Raw genomic sequence first — 22,885 nt, 5'->3', positions numbered from 1 at the left:
TCCCAAAGTGCTGGGATTACAGGCTTGAGCCACCGCGCCTGGCCAATAATACATCTTATACGATGCCATTTATATAAAGCTCAAAATTAGGTAAAGCGAAACTATGGTGCTCAGGGACACATATTTTAGTAGCAAACAAAAAATAAAACAAAAGAAGTCATTAATGTAAAAATCAGGTTACTGCTTACCTCTGGAGGAGAAAGAGGATTATGACTAGAAAGGGAAAGAGGAGAGTTTCTGGGGATGCTGGCAACATCCTATTTCTTGAGCTGGGGTGGTATGTGGATGTTCATTTATAATAATTCATTAAACTGAATATTTATGTTTCTGTGTTTTTCAGTATGTTTTATATTTTGCAATAAAAAAGATAGTTAAGAGTTCCTTTTCAAAGTTAGCTATTTATGGAAATACACGAATATCCATTGAAAATTATGTCACTTTGACAAATTTCTGAGTTGGTTTTGGCAAGAAAGAAAGGAAAAGTGCTGTTTTAAAAACAGAAACCCATGATCTAGTGCAGGTGATAAGGTAAAGGCTGGAGGGTAGTTCTAAGGGCATTCAGGCTAACTCCTCCAAAACTAAAACACATAATGGGATAAAATCAGGAGGATTACAATATTGCTATTCCACTTTTCGTTCTAAAATCAACAAGGAAAAAACATGTTAAGAAAAACAAGCTCAAAACAGAAGATCAGTCTGCAAATTGAACAAAAAATGACAAAGTATTCTTTATGCTATAAATTCCAGGACATCATCCAGTTCCATTTGACGTTGACTATTTATAGCCAAATGAATAAATAATATGATTTAAAAGCCTCAAGAAGCTTGAAAATCTGAGTTTATTCCTAGTGTCCACATTGCAGTATTCAATAAAAGAGCTGCCTTTTTTCAATGTTCATACCATTAGCTGGCCACTGGAGTATTTCACCATGAGTTAGCTGCAAATCACTTAATATAGCTGAAGAAAATCAAACAAGCTCAACAGATCTGATCTATTTTAAGAAGCATTAAACAAAACAAAGAAAAATGGAAACTCCTACAGCCTAGAATTATCTTACAAAGACTAAAGTAATTTTTAAAAAGTTGATTACATGGAGCTTTTAGAAACATGGGAAAATACTAATACTGTGTTAAAAACAGTACATAAGGTTGTATACCATTGGTTTTAAAAATGAGTAATACAAAATTTACAAATACACTAAATTATTAACAGTAGTTTCCTGACTGGAATAATATCCTTCACTTCCCCAATTTCCTATAATAAGCATGAATTTACTTTTTTCAAACTGGAATTTTTTCTTCTGGATCCCTGCTCACTGTATATTCTCTTGTAGTGTTTTTTTCCATAATTGTTTTTCTCCCATCAGTGTAAGTGTCACAGAGTGAAAAAGGCAAATATTTTCTTGACAGTATCATAAAAATAATTGTAGACCTCCCTGAAAAGTATCTGTAGATAACACTGAGAAGTGGTTTATAGTATCCTTTGTTCATTTTTCACTGGGTAGCTAATCTTTCTATTTACTTATAAGGAGCTTCTCTTCATTAAGAAAAATTAGACTTTGAAATGGGAATTGAAAATATTTTCTTATGGTACATCACTTCCCTTTTACTTTCTTTATGGTCATTTTTGTCACACAATAATACTTGGTTTTTGTTGCTGAACCTTTCAACTTTTTTCTTTAATAGTCTTATATAATAGCAAAGCCCTGTCCAACATTATATTTTTCTATCATAATAGGGATTGTATTGGTTTTGACTGATCACAGACTACATGAATAATTTGTACCCAACTCTTAATGCAAGTACTGGAAAAAATATAAAGCCATATTGTCATCCTTTTTCTCAGTAACTATTCCAGTGACTTCCTGGCTTAAACGTTGCAGGCAAACTGTTCCTAAAATGAGAATATCAAAATACAATTATCTTCAACTGTTAATAAGTAGGAGGTCTCAAGTCGTACTAAATACAATTTAATATTATACACAATACCCAGATTTCCAATCCTTTACAGCACATTAACAGGATTATCAGAAAAATCTGGACTGGACTACCACTACCAAAGACATCACAGATAATATACTTTTGACAGACAGCCAAGATCAGGAAGCAGTTTAAGACATTATTAGGCTTATAGAGAGCTAATTATTCTCAGTTTGTACAGAAAAATAAACTAGCACTTAATTCATTCCTTTCAAATGGGAGGAAGTGGAGTTCTCTTCTTAAAAGCTGTGTTTTCAGAGCTCTAAAAAGGTACACTTATAAAATAATTTAAAAATTCTTCTGAATTGTACAGTGAGATATTGGGACCCCTGACTTGATAAGAGATCTTTAATCACACTTAGCTTCTTTCTTGCTTGTTTTCAGTTTCTGTTCTATGAAGATAAATGTTTCCTGGTTAATCTCTTTCCATTTGCTCCCGTTTTCCCTTTCTATTTGTACTTTTTTCACCCTAAAGATGTATCCCCTTCAGCCACCTTTTATGGCTTGGTTTCAACTTTTGCATGAAAAGGTTTAGGTGATAACTTTTCTGATTTCCCCTTGAGCTCTTTCCCAATTGCCCTTTGAGCTGAGTTAAACTACTTGGGTATTTTGGCAGTATTAAGGTAGAGAGGTAGGGTACTTGAGTGTCTACAGGATGCAGGGCAGTGAGGACCTCTGCCAGGATAGTGCCAGAGCTACTTTTATGTTTTAGTCTTTGATGTGAATTTTTTTTTTTTTTTTTTTTTTTTTTTAAAGATACAGGGTCTCACTCTTGCTCAGGTTAGAGTACAGTGGCACAATCACAGCTCACTGCAGCCTTCAACTCCTGGGCTCAAGGGATCTTTCTACCTCAGTATCCCCAGTATGTGGGACTACAGGCATGTGCCACCATGCCCGGCTTTTTAAATTTTTTGTAGAGATGAGATCTCGCATTGTTGCCAAGGCTGATCTGAAACTCCTGGCTTCAAGCAATCCTCCTGCCTTGGCCTTCCAAAGTGCTGGGATTATAGGCATGAACTACTGTGCCTGGCCTGACTCAGCTTTTTTGTTTGTTTGTTTCTTTTCTTCCCTACATGGATATTCATTTTCCCCACATCATTTAGTGAATACCAGACCTTTGAAATGCCACTCACATTATAATCCTTTATTTTTCTCTTTTACAATTTTCCCAGTTATTCTGCTTCTTTATTTTCTCATGAATTTTAGCATCAACTTGTAAAGGTCCCCAAAGTATTCTTTTGCTATTTTTGTTGAGACCACATTTGTAAGTAAAGAGTTATAAAACTCTTTCCTTGTCTGTGTAAGAACTGATCTTTGGTCAATGTTCTAGCTCAGGACCCCTGGAAACTTGATAAAGGCAGGCTGCAAATGATGTTATTAAGCAACATCACCTCTGGCAAAAATTAATCTGATTGATAAACTGCATCTGGAGAAGAAGTAAAGATAAATTGTAAATATCCCATAGGAAGCCATATATTTGGAATTCCCTGAAAGTGGAGTCAGTTGTAACTGGACATACCCCTTGTGGGGACGCTGGAAACAATGTCTATGGAATTTTATAAGAGGTTAATTCCTGTATAGGCATAAAACTTCCAAGGCAGAATAGTTCTGTGTCCATTGGATGTGAAGTCCTTTTTCCTTGCACCTGAGTTGTGACTTAGAGGCCAAAGATAACTCATTGATGGTTGTGTGGACTGCTTCAAGGGCTCCCACACGAGCATGATCTTATGCTCTCTGCAAGCATGCTGTACTTCCAGTCCCATATCCTAAGTGATTCTGATGCCAAGTGAAGCCCATGGTAGTCATATGAGTCTGAAAGTTGAGCCTAAGAAAATATCCTCTTTCCCTCCTAGTAGGTATTGAAACAATATATGAATAGACTACTTTAGAAGAACTGACACCATTACAAAATTTAGCCTTTCTTTCCAAATGTATTTAAGTCTTCTTTTGTAACATTTGAGGTTTTAAGGCTTTTTTTTTTTTTTTTTTTTGAGACAGAATCTTGCTCCGTTGCCCAGGCTGGAGTGCAGTGGTGCAATCTTGGCTCACTGCAAGCTCTGCCTCCCAAGTTCACACTATTCTCCGGCCTCAGCCTCCCGAGTAGCTGGGACTACAGGCGCCCGCCACCACGCCCGACTGATTGTTTTTGTATTTTTTAGTAGAGACGGGGTTTCACCATGTTAGCCAGGATGGTCTCAATCTCCTGACCTTGTGATCCGCCCGTCTTAGCCTCCCAAAGTGCTGGAATTACAGGCGTGAGCCACTGCGCCCGGCCTTAAGGCTTTCTTTGTACAAATCTTCTATATTTCTTGTTAAGTGTATTCTTTGATATTTGATGTTGATGTTTAAAGTGTGTGTGTACAATATATAAACGGGCATTTTTCTTCCATCATATCATCCAAGTGGTTGCTTGTATAAGTAAAATTTATTAATTGTACTCAGACATCAGAATTCTCTTATCATCTTTAAGTTCTTTAGTTGATTTTCCTGAGTTTCACATGTATATAATCATAATGGAAATAGTAATAATTTTACTTCTTTAAAATTTTATATCTCCAATTCTTTTTTCTTAATTGCTTTAGCTAGTACCTTCAGATCAATGTCAAATGACAGTGGGGATAATGGATATCCTTGCCTTTTCTGATTTTAATCAGAATGCTTCCAGTGTTCTTCCATTAAGCAAGATGTTGGATTTTGGGTTCAGGTATGTTTTTATCATGCTAAGAATATAAGATATCCCTGTTTTAATAAAAATGTTTTTTAAAAGAATGCTGATATATCAAATGCCTTTAAAATATCTATGAGGATAATACAATTTTTCTCCACAGATCAACAAACATGGTGAATGACATTAATAGCTATCCTAATATAGAGTCATCCTTGCATTTCTAGGTTAAATCCTCCTTGGTCAAGGTTTATATTTTTATATTTATAGGCTACTGAATTCTGCTTGCTGATTCATTTTTATTTTATTTTTTAATTCTTTTTTTTTTTTGAGATAGGGTCTCCCTTTGTCACCCAGGCTGGAGTGCAGTGGTGTTATCATGGCTCACTGCAGCCTTGACTTCCTAGGCTCAGGTGATTCTCTCATCTCAGCCTCCCTAGTAGCTGGGACTACAGGTGCTTGCCACCAGGCCTAATTTTTTTTTTTTTGTAGAGATGGGGTTTCACCATGTTGCCCAGGCTGGTCTCAAACTCTTGGGCTCAAGGATCCACACGCCTTGGTCTCCCAAGGTGTCGGTGATATTTTAACCTAGGATTTTTGAATTAATATTCATAGATGAGGCAGTCCTACATGTATATATCAGGTGCTATCTCTGTGTGTATGGGGGTGTGTGTATAGAATTCTCTTTCTCTCTATAGAGAGAGTTCCATAACAAGCATAGTTCTTAATGGTTTTAAAATATTAATTTAGACTGGGCATGGTGGTTCACACCTGTAATCCCACCACTTTGGGAGGCCGAGGAGGGCAGATCACCTGAGGTCAGGAGTTCGAGACCAGCCTGGCCAACATGGCAAAACCCTGATTCTACTAAAAATAAATACAAAAATTAGCCAGGTGTGGTAGTGCACATCTGTAGTCCCAGCTACTCGGGAGGCTGAGGCATGAGAATCGCTTGAACCCAGGAGGCAGAGGTTGCAGTGAGCCAAGATTGTGCCACTGCCCTCCAGCGTGGGTGACAGAGTGAGACTCTGTCTCAATTAAAACACAAACAAAAAATCAACTCATTTAATCCTAAGTTTGGTACTATTAACCAATTTATAGATAAGAACACTGAGGCATGGAGATTAAATAATTTGCCATGTCACAACTACTAGTAAATTAGAGCTAGGATTTACACCCAAAAGTCTAGTCCAGAGTCCATGCTGTGCTCTGCTGCTTTTAATATTTCTATACGCAATTTTTATTGGTTTTTTCTTTGTGTATGCGTGTGTGTGGGGGCGGGGTGGTGAGGATCAGTGTTAGACTCTTTTAGTTAAAAAAGACCTTTTCCCCTCTCTACTCTGAGGCAGCTTAAATTATATTGTAATTATGTGTTTAAAGAGTTGGTACCTTTTCTTTGTGAAACTATTTATTTCTGGTGTTTTTATGAGAGGAAGTTCTTAGACAACTCTGCTATCTCTTCTTCTTTTTAAATTAGTCTGTTTGGCCGGGTGTGGTGGCTCATGCCTGTAATCCCAGCACTTTGGGAGGCCGAGGTGGGTGATCTCCTGAGGTCAGGAGTTTGAGACCAGCCTGGTCAACATGGTGAAACCCCGTCTCTACTAAAAATACAAAAATTAGGGCGTGGTGGGGGGCACCTATAATCTCAGCTATTTGGGAAGCTGAGGCAGGACAACTGCTAGAACTGGGGAGGCAGAGGTTGCAGTGAGCCGAGATTGTGCCATTGCACTCCAGCCCAGGCTGACAACAGCAACACTCTGAAATAAAATAAAAAATAAAATAAAAAATAAAAATAAAACAAAATAAAATAGTCTTAGGATTCTTTTCAGCTATTTCGTCTGTTTTTGTTTTTTAAGACAGGGTCTCGCTCTGTCACTCAGGCTGGCGTGCAGTGGTGCTATGTTGGCTCACTGCAACCTCTGCTTCTCGCGCTCAAGCGATCCTCCCACCGCAGCCTTCCAAGTATCTGGGACCATAGGCATGCACCACTACATCTGGCTAACTTTTTTTGTATTTTTGGTAGAGATGGGGTTTCACCGTGTTGCCCAGGCTGGCCTTGAACTCAAGTGATCCACTAGCCTCAGTCTCCCAAAGTTCTGGGAGCTATCACTCCCGGCCCCTTTTCAGCCGTTCTTACTGAGAACTTTGAAGATGACCCAGGAGGAAATTGTTTTTATGGCTAAAAAATAGTAGCTAACATTAGTTCCCATTCCCTATCACAAATATAAGATATAAAGCACCAAAATTTACATTAAGTACTAAACTCTGAGACCTTGTGAGTCCTGGCTCACTCTTCAAGGCCCCATAGTACTAATGTTTTAGAGTTTGCTTCAAAACAAAGCCTATTTTGGTTTTAACTTAAGGTTTCCCTTCTGCACAATTACATATACAAGTTTATATGCAAGCTACATAGCCTTTTACAGAATTAAACCTTGTTGACTTATACTAACTGGTAGGTCTTTCTCCATCTGATTAATTTAAACTCATCCCTTAAGAGCTAGCTTCCCTTCTACAGCCTTACCCTGTGCCACCAGGCAGAATTAAGTACTTCTTCCTTGGTATTTTCACCATATTTGGCACACAGTACTGTCTGATCCATCTCTCCCTCCTTCCTTTTGGGACATGCTTTCTAATACCCACAAATTCAACCGCCTAATCATATAGATTTATCATGCTCTGTCTAAGGAAGTCTGTATATAATTCTATTGTCTATTTTTTCTAAGAATGATATTCTGAAACAGACAGTCTTAATTATTTAATTTGGGTTAGAATTCTGTGAGACCAGTCCATTATGGGCTTCTTAGACTGTAACACAAATATTGAGAGTCAAATGCTCTAATGTGGGGGATCTCAGTGATACCTATTTGAGGGAAACAGGATCCCTATTTGAGGGAATCAGTTGAAACTCACTTTTTCATTTTCTCCTAAGACTTAAGAAGATAACCATGGAGACAAATAGAAGATATGCCATAGTGTTAGGATGAATAAGGCCTATGAGGAGAGTTTTGATTTCTTCTGAAAATTCTGTAAGGCTCATGATAGCAAAAGAATGCAAGAAGGAATGGCAAGGCATGATTGATGGGCACAAAGAAATTAAATACTATAAATCGAAGTAAGCCTAAACAGTAAAAGAGACTCATGGTGATAATGAAAGAATGAATTGCATTGCCTTTAATAAACCTGATGACTGTTTAGAAAAAGACATATATTACCCTCATGCAGAAAGTCACGATACTTTAAGACCCAAAGAAAGTACATGTTACTAGGGTTTGTCTATGGGTTAAATGTGTGAGGAGGAGGAACTGTGCATCATCTAGACAGAACAATATATAGCTAGCTAAAACACAAATCTCAGAACCCTAATGAAATTTTACTTAAAAATAGCACTTCAGGGCAAGATGGACGATCCCTGTTGAGTGTCTTGTTAAGTCACAAAAATAGGAAGGAAATGAATTATCAGACTACTTCCTGAGGAATTTGCTTTCCTGGTAAGGAGAGATCCTTTATCCAAGGCTTTTTTGGAAAAGACTGGTTGTTTTGTGTGGTGTTATAATTAGGTATCCAAGCTTGTTCAAAAATCATATCCCACTGCCTGTAGTTATGGTTCACCAGATAATCAGGGTTAGTAAGCACTTTAAACACAGCTAGTATCTGTTTGTATGTGTTTATATCTTGCATATGAAAAGGAATTATTCTCAACAAATATTTCTGTGAAGTGCAGTGAGCCGGTAGTATTATACGTAATACAGTGCAGTGGTTCTCAGAGTGTAGCCCCATAGAACCCCAGCAAAGATGCTGGGGTGTAATGATGTCCTCAAAACCATTTCAAAGGGTCTACAATGTTAAAATTATTTTCATAATTATACTAAGAGGCTATTTGCCATTTTAACTTGTTGACATCTGTGCTAATTACATAAAAGCAATTGTGGGTTCAACTGCTGTCACCTTTACATGAATCAAGGTAATGATACCAAACGGTTCTAGCAGTCTTCATGTTCTTTTGCTACCACACATTTAGTTTTTAAAAAATCAGTTTCATTTCATGTCATTGACCAAGACGTATAAATTAATTTTATTACTTCTTAACTGCTAAATTACCTATTTTCAATTTTCTGTATGATTAACTGGAAATTACACATACAGCCATTCTGTCACATACTGATGGTTACCTCAACAAAGAGTATTTGTGCAATTCTTTGAATTGCAAGCAAAATTAGCTGCTTTATTAATGAAACAGTATTTATAATAATTGACAAAGTTTGATTATTCTTCTTAAGTGGTACACATTTTCTTTGAAATTGTATGAAGGGAATCTGTTACTGCAAGTGAAACAAATGGCGATATTTGTTGTCAGTGAGTAAATTTCGAGCTTTCAAATAAATATTAGAATTTTGGAAAACTTGTAACTGCCCTGTGAGTTTGACAGCTTCCCATATGGTGTGAATGCCAACACCCAGGGTTTAGCCAGATGATGTAACCAAATCTTGCAAGGGACTATCAGTGCCTACAGAAATGGGATAGATCTGAGTTCATCTTGACTCAACAGGGGTAAACTGGAGCTACTACTTGTCTTTACTTAGCCTACTGACAATGAGCCAGAACAGCAGTGTTGAACAACAAAGAAAGTGGACTGCCATCTCAATACCGGGATATCATACAGAATTCTGCCTCCCCTATCACTCCTCCTAGTCTCAACATCAGGGGAGAAAGGGTCAAGAAAGACGAAGGGCAGAAGTGTCTGACAAACAGAAATTACCCACCTACCCCCAAAGTTTTAAGTTCCAGGTAAAGGTCTAGTCTGCCCTGGGAGGAAGTGAGACGAGCACTGGATTTAAAACTGACTGAAGTTTTAATATTAAGAGAACTGACTCTTAAATACTAGAATGAAATGAATTTTTGAAAATTATAGAATTGGTTTCAAGATGCTGTTAAGGTAATTGACATCCAGTGGGAAAGGGAAGTTGGACAGGCTGGAGTTGAGAGGCAGTTATAGACAAAAAGAAAAACTGATTTATATTAGTACCTCAACAAGTTAAGCCTCCTCAATAAAATGGTTACACACAGGTGGACAGTTTTCCACACAGATTGGTGTTCTCAGCCTTCTATCCCATTCCTTTTTTGTATAATCAATGGAACTGAAGAGGGATACCAGTAATGAGATCCTGGTATGAGTTCTAGCATACCATAATATTTAAGTCTAGAACTAGTCCACCAATTTGGATTAGTTCACTCCTATTTGTAGCTCTGTTTGATAAATGCTAAGTGGATAAGAACCATATTTCTACATCTGGGAGGACACCATCAGAGTTAGACAGATATGAATGGACAAATAAGCATTACTAATGATAGGAGATGCTGAAAGTAATAATAAGTATTTCAAATAATAAAGTAGAGAAGATGCTGGGAACACAGCTCAAAGAGCAGAAATTAATTTGATATCTCAATGCTTTTAACTTTCACCTTTTAATGATTCAACCAAAGAAGAAACCCAAAAGGAGGCTCATCTGACAAAGAGGAGAAACCAATATATTTTAAATGGATGCTGTTCAACTACACAATACAGAGGAAGGAAAATGAAGGATCTAAAAAAAGAGATTAAGAGAAAAGTAAGTGAAAGCTCATCAAAAAGTAGAACCTGACTTGGGGCCAAACATGGAGGGTGGACAGGCATGAATGATAGACAGAGCGGAACAATTCCTGGATGAATGAAAGACAATAATGTAGAGTGGCTGTGACACATTGCATTATTAATACATACCGAGACTGAATTGCGGGTAATGTTCATGAATCTAACTGCAATTAGTACAGGTTTCTGGATTAGGAAGGACATGAAAAGGAAAGCAGAAGGTTAGAATGTACATGTCATTGCCCCATTAAAAGAGAAGGTTTAATCTTGCAATGGACTGAATATCCATCTTCTGCAACACAGGAAAAAAGCACAGCTTATCTATCTGCTTTGAAAAGTAGGTTTATAGCAAAAGGCTCTTCCCTTCCTGCCTGGATAGCCACCACTACATTGGGCCTCTCAGAACTGAGCTCCTGAAAATTCATACTACAGAAATGTTTCACTTTTAAGTGGGATTTCTGTTTTTAATTTCTGGGGAAAAGATTTAGATAGTATCCTATGATGAGTTTTATTTAATATCTTTACTGCCTGCAAAAAGCCCATGCTTATGTTTGTTTTTACAGAAGACCCTTCGCTACCTTAATCAACAGACCTTTGTTAAGCACTTATTCAGTGCCAGGGAGATTAAATAGTAAAGGAAGAAAAAAGAATTATTTTAGTGCTAATCTAAATGCAAACTGTGAAGATATGGGAGGAAGTACTGCTGGACCCCTGAAAGAATGAGGGCATGATGAAGCCTCCTTCTCTTTAGAGATTTACTGGGAATCTGAAATGCGTGCTCATTGTCACAATTTTATTTCACAACTGAGAGGAAGGGTAGCAAATGGGCAATAACTAAACCTTAATGCAGCAGTTTTCCAGTTATCCTGAAAACTGACTTCAGAGTAACATATATGGATAACTCCAGTTCTCAATAAGCACTAATCAATAGGGCCGATGCTATTGATTAGTGATCATTGAGAACTGGAGTTATATGTTACTGGTTGCAAAGGAAGATATTAAAAAGTGGGCAAACCAAGGAAATAAATTATCAGTTTTACAAGGACTGTCTCAAAACCTAACCTTAAACTCAAAGAAATACTTTTTCATTACAGTAAACTCACAGATGGAATTCCATTTACTTAAGAATCAAATGATTCCATTTAAATTCAGTTACAAATGATTAAATTCTCTACATCCCAGGAGTCTTGGCAGGACTACCAAAAGTGACACGATTAAAGCTGGGAACAGACAGTGGAAGGAAGTAGGGAAAAAAGTTAGAAAAGGACTACGTTTTCATAGAAAGGACATGAAAAGAAAGCAGGGCAGATTATTAAGACACCAGCATTTTATCTAAATACTTGATTTGAAAAATGCTACACACTTATTCACATAGATTCTATAATGTAACCAAAGAGCAGGTTAAACATGAGGAAGCCATAGCACCCCGAGATTTGGTGACTTTTTACTTGTTGTTTTATAAAAAAGATTCTGATAATAATCCTTGTATACACCACAAATGCACAATTAAATTCCCAAGACAACTCCCATTTTTCCATTATTTCATGTCTTGCATCTTACCATTGATCTACGAATCAGTGACAACCTGGTCTTTGCCTTATTCTCAGCAAATTCCAAGCTACTGATATCTTTGAGACGAGCCTTGTATTTATTCATTTGTTCCACAACGATTAGCTCCACACAACTGAAACAGGAGGAAAGAGAAAAAACTGTTAAGAATGTAAATAAAGTATAGCACTCACAGACTGTTTTTGTTTTAGACAGTTGAAAGATGAAGGAAAAAATTAACATCCCTTGCTTGACAAACTCAGAGACAAGGTTTAGAATGGTGGTTCACAACTTTGGCTGCACTTTAGAAGCCATCTAAAGAGCAGTTACGGCCGGGCACAGTGGTTCACGCCTGTAATCCCAGCACTTTGCGGGGCAGAGGCAGGTGGATCACCTGAGGTCAGGAGTTTGAGACCAACCTGGCCAACATGGTGAAATCCTGTCTCTACTAAAAATACTAAATTAGCCAGGCGTGGTGGTGCATGCCTATAATCCCAGCTACTTGGGAGGCTGAGGCAGGAGAATCACTTGAACCTGGGAGGTGGAGGTTGCAGTGAGCCAAGATCGTGCCATTGCACTCCAGCTTAGGCGACAAGAGTAAAACTCCATCTCAAAAAAAATAAAAAAATAATAAATAATAAAAAATAAAGAGCAGTTACAAATCTCAATGCCCAGGCTATACCCTAAACCAATTAAATCAGACTCTATGGGGATGGGATCCAAACAGTGACATATTTTTTTAAAGTTCCTTTTGCAGTCAAGATTAAGGAGAGCAAAAGAAAACCACATTAGAAGGAAAGCAGAGCCCCAAGAAAAAAGACCAAGGTGAAATACAAGAATACTGAAGTATTAAGACCAAAGGATTCAGAGCCATAAGACCACAGTTAGGCTAGATTACAGGAAGATACTAAGTGTTCATAATTTGGTAAAATGGAAATCTAAAACCTATTTAGAAACTATAAGCAGTCCTAAAGAAAAGCCAGATTTAAAAAATAAGACGCTTTAAGACAAATGATGCTCAGTTGAATCCAGGAGTTTGCATCCTCAGCATAAGAAAACCCAGCAGTGTCCAACAATCTTCTTAAAAACACCTGAATTTATGAACCCATTCACTATGTCTGATATCTGGATACAGTGACTACGTAGTCAGAAGTCCCTGAGGTCTTGTAGAGGTTATGGTAACTGGCCTTACGTGGTAGTCTTACTGATGTCCTGTACGCTTTGTAGTGGGTCAGTGGTGTCAGGGCAGCGGAGAATGCAGGGCGCAAACACAATGGCCAAAGCATTAGCAGACATTCGATTAGTGTCTTCCTGTAGAGCAATCCTAAGAAATAAAACAAAACAAAAAACAAGTGACTAAGGGATAAAAAGGGAGCACCATAAGGAAAGGGCAGAAGAGATGAGCAAAAGAAGACAGTATGACATGAACTGCATAGTACTAGAAGGATATAAGTACTTCTAGTAAGTTTAAGTGTCTGCAGACTTTTCCCAAGTTGTTCCTTTGTCTCTGGAAAATGTATTTTCACTTGTTCTTTCCTTGAAGCAGTCTAGGTCAGCCGATAGCTTCCCAAGGGAAATCTGGGACCTACCTGCTCCAGGCCAAGATCACTAGATGAACTGAAGTCCAAAGAATGCAGAATCAGCCAGGCATGGTGGCCCACACTTGTAATCCAGCATTTTGGGAGGCCGATGTGGGCAGATTACTTGAGGTCAGGAGTTTGAGACAAGCTTGGCCAACATGGCAAAACCTTGTCTCCATTAACAATACACAAATTAGCCAGGTGTGGTGGCGCACGCCTGTAATCCCAGCTATGTAGGGGGCTGAGGCAGGAGAATCACTTGAACTGGGGAGGCGGAGGTTGCAGTTAGCTGAGACTGCACTCCAGCCTGGGTGAGAGTGAAACTGTGTCTCAACAACAACAACAACAACAAAAAAGAATGCAGAGTAGAAGCTTTAACCACAAATAAAGATGGCTTTCTTCTCAACTACTGCTGATATTTACATACAGGGGAAGAGACACTACTCCTGACACCTCTTTGGTCAGTTAATTTCTGAGAACGATCTGAACCCCTCATATGAATTAGGTCATTTCAGTAGATTATATATCCTTTCTAGTTCAGCTGTTAGAAAACAGGCTAAACTACACAGTGCCACCATGAGGCTGAAGCTGCTACATGGTTCAAACAAGGGCAGAAAAGCAACTGCCATGCATTCCAGCTCAGCTGAAGATTTCTGCTCCAAGGTATCCTAACCACCTGTTTGAGACACTGACTTTATAAATAGAAGAAAAAATATAAATACCTGTCAGTTTTCCAAAGGAGAAATTCCTTATCTATGTAAAATAATCCAAGAGAAACTATTAAAAATCGTTTCCTTGCTTCTTAAAGTTACCTGACTAGATGAAAGATGAGGCGTTCCAGTGTATTGAGATGAGTTCGGGAGAGTTGATCAATCACAGAGTATACACCACGGATTGTCTCCTTCCTCTCCTGAAGGCCTAAAAACATTAAGAGCAGAAACTAAGACTAAATATCCCCTCTTATACAGTGTATCTTCCTCCCAGACACTATGAAGCAAAGGAGGCTGGCTATAGAGTTTCAGGAGTAGTTGTACCTGTAAGGCTGGAGAAGAGCAACTCAAACTAACTATTTAACTCCTTTAGCTTGAGTTCTGTATTCATAAACAGTCTCCTTAGTTTGAACCTGTATCACAGTAATCCTTAATAACAGCAAGGGGAAAGAGATGTTCTAGTTTTTCAGTCATTGTGTAGCAGATTGATTTCTCATTAAATTCAACATAATTTATGAATCCTCAGGGCCTAAATACCTCTAGAAAGGCCTTTATCAATATCCTATGCACCTATAGCACTGAGAAACTACACTCTGAAACCTGTTAGGCTTGGCATAAAACAGCCAGCTTTACACATAGTTCTTGCCTAGATTTCCAATTTAAATGAACATAAGCCTAATCTTAAAACTCTTATTTTTAATATTTTAATCTGTTTTATAACCCCCGTCTTTCAATTTCTTTGTAAGAAGCAACCAAGTGGCTCACTCAGAACATTTTTAGGACACTAACATTTTGATGAGTCTCTAAAAAGTCAACATATGAATAGGTGACAGTATATTGGCAGTTTTGTATTCACTGTCAAAAGTTTACCTTTAGATCTATAATAATTAAACCACTAGAGGACGGCTTGAAGGTGGCATTTCTTTCCCAACTACAGGCCTTCTCTCTAACCCAGGAAGCCTATGCTTACCCATAGCTCGAAGAAATTCCTCATAGAGTTCAAAGGTCATGAGAGGATTGGGCAAATCTCGAAGCCATTGTTTGAATACACTTGCAATGACGTGTATGTTATAGTCATCTAGATTTACATTCTCAGCATCTATTCAGAGACAAGAGTTAGATTAACAAAGCCAAAACATGCAAAGAGATTCAAATAATTCACTTTACAAACTATCATCATTAAAGGAAGGCTTCAGGTTTCTTTTTTTTTTGAGATGGAGTTTCGCTCTTGTTGTCCAGGCTGGAGTGCAATGTTGTGATCTTGGCTCACCACCTCTGCCTCCCAAGTTCAAGTGATTCTCCTGCCTCAGCCTCCTGAGTAGTTGGGATTACAGGCATGTGCTGCCACGCCTGGCTAATTTTGTATTTTTAGTAGAGCTGGGGTTTCTCCATGTTGGTCAGGCTGGTCTCAAACTCCCAACCTCAGGTGATCCACCTGCCTCGGCCTCCCAAAGTGGAGGGATTACAGGCGTGAGCCACCATGCCTGGTCGGCTTCATGTTTCTTAATCAAACTGACTAACCTATTTTCCACAATGTAATTCCATGCTTTGGAACTGTGCTTCTAACTGTGGTGAAAGAATACGTCTTGTTGATTTGTTTTCTAAATCTGCTGTGGAGTGAAGTGTGTAAAATAAAAGATCATGGCCAGGCACGGTGGCTCATGCCTGTAATCCCAGCACTTTGGGAGGCTGAGATGGGCAGATCACTTGAGGTCAGGAGACAGAAAGCAGCCTGGCCAACATGGTGAAAGCTGTCTCTACTAAAAATATAAAAATTAGCTGGGTGTGGTGGCACACGCCTGTAATCCCAGCTACTTGGGAGGCTGAGGCAGAATTGCCTGAACCCGGGAGACAGAGGTTGCAGTGAGCCAAGGTTGCACCATTGTACTACAGCCTGGGCAACAGAGCAACTGTCTCTAAATAAATAAATAAATACATAAAATATTTTGATGCTGAAGTATTGTTAAACTGCTATAAACGTCTCTACATGCTTGCTCTCAATTTCTGTATTTCTCTTGCTATGGCTTTGTCCTCAGACCACACTTTGAGTAGCAATGTTTTACATGACAAATGAAAAAACGCATACAGGACATTTTCTGAAAGTAAGGCTGATTTTAAGTAATTCTTAGAGATAAAAGGACAGTGATAATTGAGCTTAGAAAATGTAAAGAAAACACATTTACCCATTTCACTTATAAACTCCCTAAGGTTATACAGATTAGATGACTGCGAAGATTTGGGATGACTGATTTTCACTTGTGCTATTTCAAGGTATCAGAGACAAAGTCAGTAACTGCCTGTAAACTAAAGCAGACCAAGTCTCTTGTAGACGGAACCTTCCTGTAGACGGAACTGGTAAGAAGGAGTCTTACCAGACATTGTTATTATTTTCATACTCATTTCTCATTGATTTGTTCATAAGAAACAGCACTGTACACAGGTTCTTGGCCACACAAGGACACACTTTGTACTCTGTTTGGTTCAAAAAGATCTATTCCTTCCCAACAGTGATAAAGTGTAGAAATTGAGAATGAAACTAAAGTCAATCCCCAGCATGAATTCCAGTACTAAAACTACAGCTCTACAAAGATACATGCTCAACTCACTATCAGTTTGAGTAACTGTCATCAATGTAGGCAGGCAAGATGATACACAGGAAAGAGTACCCCTGGGAGTCAGAATCATAAAGAGAAAGGGGAAACATTATGAATTCAGAAGATCTGGGGTTAACTCCAATTTGGTCACTTATTGGTGATGAGTCTTTGGGCAAGATCCTCTGTAAGCCTCAGTTCCTTTTTCTGTAAATGGGGATAATAATATCCCTAATTCATTGGATTGTTGTGAATATTATAAAAACAGTACAGCACCTTGCATCATCATCAGCAGCTCATTATTTAATTTCCCTGTACCTTAGTTTTCTTCTTTGTCAGAGGTATCACAATCTTACTGAATTATTACAAAAATTAAATGACATCTGTCCCAAGTACAAATTATATGCTCAATATATGTCTGCTAAATTGACCAAATGAAACCAAAGACTCTTTAGAAAACCAAAAAATGATAACAAAGCGCCACAGAAAAGAACGCATTCTTCCGGCTGCTAAGGAAAGGATCGACATGTAATGAAAACTTGAAGAGCATGAAATGACCTATTTAAATAAAGTATTTCATTATGATTTAGAGGGCACTATCTTACCTGTATCTAGACCCTGTCGAAGCTCCTTGATTTTATTAGTCGAACCAGACTTTCGATAAATACCTTCTGTATACAGTCCATGCATTTCAATGTAGTTTATGAGCTTTTCCACCACTAAAGGAACAGTTCGGTCTTCGCTGGTCAAACGGGACAGTTCAACCCCAAATTGTCGAGATGATAGCTCTGGATCATACTAAATAAAAGATAATTTTTAGTTTCCAAATGCATTCTAACACCTTGAAACGTGTTTAACCAATTCTTTACCAGGAGCTACTTTTTATTTCTCTGAAGTTTTATGAGCATAGTTAGAAGAGTTGGGAGAAAGGGAATTATGTTTAACTAAGTATAAATAAGTGAGATTAGTTTCAATCCTTTTCCACCAGAATCTCCAAAAGAAAATAATGGAGTGAAGAATGAAGGCAGTGGCAAAGGGCTACAGCTTCTCCTGTCAAAAATTTGCTTCAAAAGCAAAGCTGGGATTTGGGCATGGGGGAAAGGGTTGGATTTTATATGCAAACAGCTTGACCACCTACCAGATACCACTAGAAAATCTACTGATTTGATAAGAATTAGAGTTGTCAGCAAGTTCTTAAGCATAAGAATGCTTTGATGTTTATATAAACTTTATGGAAGTTTAACTGAAAAATGATTTCATAATTAAAGGTAGAGGAACACACAGATTAGCCCATGACTACTGTTATAGCTCTTCTGTATTGACTTGAAGAGTGTATCTAATATCATACTTTATTTATTTATTTATTTATTTGAGACAGAGTCTCACTCTGTCACCCAGGCTGGAGTGCAATGATGCGATCTCAACTCACTGCAACCTCCGCTTCCCAGGTTCCAGTGATTCTCATGCGTCAGCCTCCTGAGTAGCTGGGACTACAGGTGCGTGCCACCACGCCCAGCTGGTATTTGTAGTTTTAGTACAGACGGGGTTTCATCATGTTGGCCAGGCTGGTCTCAAAATCCTGTCCTCAAGTGATCTGCCCGCCTTGGCCTCCCAAAGTGCTGGGATTACAGGTGTTAGCCACTGCGTCCGGCCAATATCATACTTTATTAACCTATAGGTTACTTTATATCCTATGTGACTGCAACAGAACAGCTTACCCAAGATTATTTGAAGTAATTCACTGAAAACAAAAATGGCAGGTATTATCTCTGAGACTGAAAATTGTTTTGCAAATCTGTCTTTCCTTCTCCTGTACCATTGGCCTTCCCTAACTGTATATTCCATTTTCTTCTTTAACCTGCACCCAACCAGTTGCCAAGTCAATCAGTTCATCGTCTCTATTTTTTCCTTTGTAAGTGTCATCACCTCAGCTCAAAACTGTATCACTAACCAATTAGACTATTTCAACAGTTTCTTGGCCAGTTTTCCCCATATTCATATTTCCCCTTTTAAAATATTCTATAGTATATATAATGTTTTATTATCCTCAAAAACCTTTAGTGGCTAATTAGTATATAGCAAACTAAAGTGCAAACATTCTTGAGTCTCATACTCAAGAACTTACTTGAACTGATTCTAATTTCTACTTTCCAGCCTTACATTCATAAATTTGTCATTTACGTGTTAGGCACCAAGAAAAAAAAATCAAGGCCTTCTGCTTCAGACTAGTAGTGTTAGGCCCAGAGCAGTGGCTCACACCTGTAATCCCAGCATTTTGGGAGGCCGACGCAGGTGGATCACCTAAGGTCAGGAGTTCAAGACCAGCCTGGCCCATATGGTGAAACCCCATCTCTACTAAAAATATAAAAATTAGCCAGGCATGGTGGCGGGTGCCTGTAATCCCAGCTACTCAGGAGGCTGAGGCAGGAGAATCACTTGAACATAGGAAGCAGAGATTGCAGTGAGCCAAGATTGCGCCACTGTACTCCAGCCTGGGTGACAAGAGCAAAACTGTCTCAAAAGAAAAAGAGTTAGTGTGTGAAGATAAGTAAAATTATAAATAGATTTATTAAGTATTATGGAACCACATAAGAGAGATAGCTAGATCAGGAAAGACTGGGCTGGATAACAAACAACCAATGATCTTGAAAAGACGTGATGTTAAACCTTAGTGTTGGAAAGCAAGTAATAGGTAAGTAAAGAAAGCAGGATCTTTTAGGCACAGGAAATACAAAACTACAAAGTTGGGCAGAGCAAAGTAGCTATGGAAAGGAAGCCACCAGATAATTTTAAATAAGGGATGGCATAATCAGTTTATTAGTTTGTATCAGTATTATCAGGATTATTTTGCATCATTAATATATCTACATACTCTGCATTCCAGCACTCAATTCTTAGAGCATTAATTTCTTTTCTTTTTTTTTTTTTTTTTTGACGGAGTCTGGCTCTGTGGCCCAGGCTGGAGTGCAGTAGCCGGATCTCAGCTCACTGTAAGCTCCGCCTCCCGGGTTTACGCCATTCTCCTGCCTCAGCCTCCCGAGTAGCTGGGACTACAGGCGCCCGCCATCTCGCCCGGCTAGTTTTTTGTATTTTTTTAGTAGAGACGAGGTTTCACCGGGTTAGCCAGGATGGTCTCCATCTCCTGACCTCGTGATCCGCCCACCTCGGCCTCCCAAAGTGCTGGGATTACAGGCTTGAGCCACCGCGCCCGGCCTAGAGCATTAATTTCATGTCTATTTTGACATATGTTAAATTTCAGAGACAACATCTCTGAAAAGCATTTCCAAGTCTGAGGCAGAATGGACACAATCTTGGAATATTTAGAGGATGCATATTAAAAGTTTTGCCTTGTCACTATGTGAACTTGGCTAGGTTATTTCACGTTTGCAGCAGAAATACCTCCTTTCTACTTCAGAGGTTGTTGTAAACATTACGTTGAACATACACAGCATGACAACCTGGTATATGTCAAATACTGAAAAAATTATTATAGAAATAGAATACAATAAGGCTTGCTGTAATGATTAAATTTTAGCCAAATGTTTTCCTAATGCTGGGACACAGATGTGCAAATACATATTCTGTTTATTTAAATCCCTATGGTATTAGAAATGTTATAACTTGTGAAAGCAAAATAACAAAATATTTTTAGGTATTAAACAAAAACTTTTAAAACATTTGATTTGAAACTAAGTAATCTAAAGCAAACATGCTAGAATAATCTAAAGCAAACATGCTAGAATATTCTATTTCTTGAAATGAAGAAACAAATTAATTTTACTATTTTAAATGGAAAAAAATTTAATTCTGAGTACTTTTCTAAAAATATATTTTAATAGTTTTTGTTTCATAGTTATTTTTCATTTAAACTAACTTCATGAGTATTTTAAATAAAATCTTTATGGAGCTATGACATACACACATTGCAAGTTACAGCTTAAAGGATTTTCACAAAGACCCAAATTAAGAAACATAATATTACCAACAGTTTAAAATTCCCCTAGGTCTCTTCCAGCCACCATGCCCTTTACCCTTCACAAATAACCAGTATCTGTACTTCTGTCACTAAAAATTAGTTTTACCTGCTTTTGGATGTTATGTAAATGGAAAAACACAGTATGTGCACCTAGAGTTAATCTATTTTTGAACTTTGTTTAAATGTACTCCTTTGTCTCTAGCTTTCAGTCAACATTGTTTGCATCAATAAATTTTTTTTTCTTTTGCACTTTTTACATTAATGAATATTATTGATATGTAAAAGTACATGAAAGTACATGGAAAAATAACAGTATGAAAATGATGCAAAGCAAGTTAGAATACAATACCTAGGTAATTAATAATACAAAGATATTAATTTTGCACCTGTTCTAATTTGCTCTATGACATACAACTGATAATTTTTAATTGATTTAACTTCTTTCTTTTGAATACCTAGGGTCAAGATTTGATTTTAAGGCTTTAATGAAAATTGTTTAATAGATGTTTCTTTTTTTATTATAAGTTCTAGGGTACATATGCAGAACGTGCATGTTTATTACATAGGTATACATGTGCCATGTTGGTTTGCTGCACCCATCAACTCATCATTTACATTAGGTATTTCTCCTAATGTTATCCCTCCCCCAGACCCTCACCCTCCGACAGGCCCCGGTGTGTGATTTTCCCAACCCTGTGTCCAAGTGTTCTCATTGTTCAATTCCCACCTGTGAGTGAGAACATGCAGTGTTTGGTTTTCTGTCCTTGTGATAGTTTGCTGAGAATGATGGTTTCCAGCTTCATTCACGTCCCTGCAAAGGACATGAATTCATCCTTTCTTTATGGCTGCATAGTATTCCATGATGTATGTGTGCCACATTTTCTTAATCCAGTCTATCACTGATGGACATTTGGGTTGGTTCCAAGTCTTTGCTATTATGAGTAGTGCCACAACAAACGTATGTATGCATGTGTCTTTATAGTAGCATAATTTATAATCCTCTGGGTATACACCCAGTAAAGGGGTCGCTGGGTCAAATGGAATGTCTAGTTCTAGATCCTTGAGGAACTGCCACACTGTTTTCCACAATGGTTGAACTAATTTACATGCTCATCAACAGTGTAAAAGCATTCCTATTTCTCCACCTCCTCTCCAGCCAGCATCTTTTGTTTCCTGACTTTTTAATGATCGCCATTCTAACTGGTGTGAGATAGCATCTCATTGTGGTTTTGATTTGCATTTCTCTGATGACCAGTGATGATGAGCATTTTTTCATGTGTCTGTTGGCTGCATAAATGGCTTCTTTTGAGAACTGTCTGTGCATATCCTTTGCCTACTTTTGATGGGGTTTTTTTCTTGTAAATTTGTTTAAGTTCTTTGTAGATTCTGGGTATAAGCCCTTTGTCAGATGGGTAGATTGTAAAAATTTTCTCCCATTCTGTAGGCTGCCTGTTCACTCTGATGGTAATTTCTTTTGCTCTGCAGAAGCTCTTTAGTTTAATTAGACCCCATTTGTCTATTTTGGCTTTTGTTGCCATTGCTTTTGGTGTTTTAGTCATGAAGTCCTTGCCCATGCCTATGTCCTGAATGGTATTGCCTAGGTTTTCTTCTAGGGTTTTTATGGTTTTAGGTCTTACATTTAAGTCTTTAATCCATCTTGAATTAATTTTTGTTTAAGGTGTAAGGAAGGGATCCAGTTTCAGCTTTCTACATGTGGCTAGCCAGTTTGCCCAGTACCATTTATTAAATAGGGAATCCTTTCCTCATTTCTTGTTTTTGTCAGGTTTGTCAAAGATTAGATGGTTGTAGATGTGTGGTGTTATTTCTGTGGCCTCTGTTCTGTTCCACTGGTCTATATATGTGTTTTGATACCAGTACCATGCTGTTTTGGTTACTGTAGCCTTGTAGTATAGTTTGAAGTCAGGTAGTGTGATGCCTCCAGCTTTGTTCTTTTGGCTTAGGATTGTCTTGGCTATGTGGGCTCCTTTTTGGTTCCATATGAACTTTAAAGTAGTTTTTTCCAATTCTGTGAAGAAAGTCATTGGTAGCCTGATGGGGATAGCACTGAATCTATAAATTATCTTGGGCAGTATGGCCATTTTCACAATATTGATTCTTCCTATCCATAAGCATGGAATGTTCTTCCATTTGTTTGTGTCCTGTTTTATTTCCTTGAGCAGTGGTTTGTAGTTCTCCTTGAAGAGGTCCT

The 22,885-nt window shown here is 38.0% G+C and overlaps 1 protein-coding gene across 12 annotated transcripts in view; it reads right to left on the bottom strand.

Moving 5' to 3' along the window:
* The window catches only part of MYO9A (myosin IXA), a 301,131-nt gene that overhangs the window by 14,558 nt on the left and 263,688 nt on the right, over positions 1-22,885 (bottom strand). For 9 of the 12 annotated variants that reach the window (XM_031669215.1, XM_021941798.1, XM_021941799.1 and 6 more), the window contains 6 exons: positions 17,306-17,498; positions 15,080-15,208; positions 14,212-14,317; positions 13,012-13,143; positions 11,832-11,955; positions 10,404-10,457 (listed from right to left, as the gene is read on the bottom strand). In XM_031669215.1, coding sequence (XP_031525075.1) covers positions 10,404-10,457; positions 11,832-11,955; positions 13,012-13,143; positions 14,212-14,317; positions 15,080-15,208; positions 17,306-17,498 — 738 coding nt within the window. The remainder of the gene's footprint in view (positions 1-10,403; positions 10,458-11,831; positions 11,956-13,011; positions 13,144-14,211; positions 14,318-15,079; positions 15,209-17,305; positions 17,499-22,885) is intronic. The other 3 variants (XM_031669218.1, XM_021941802.2, XM_021941805.2) reach the window with 1 other exon arrangement.

The sequence above is a fragment of the Papio anubis genome, chromosome 7, assembly GCF_008728515.1.
Source record: "Papio anubis isolate 15944 chromosome 7, Panubis1.0, whole genome shotgun sequence".
NCBI classification, from domain to species: domain Eukaryota; kingdom Metazoa; phylum Chordata; class Mammalia; order Primates; family Cercopithecidae; genus Papio; species Papio anubis.
The sequence above is the reverse complement of the archived record's forward strand: the minus strand, read 5'-3'. Positions and strand labels throughout refer to the sequence as shown.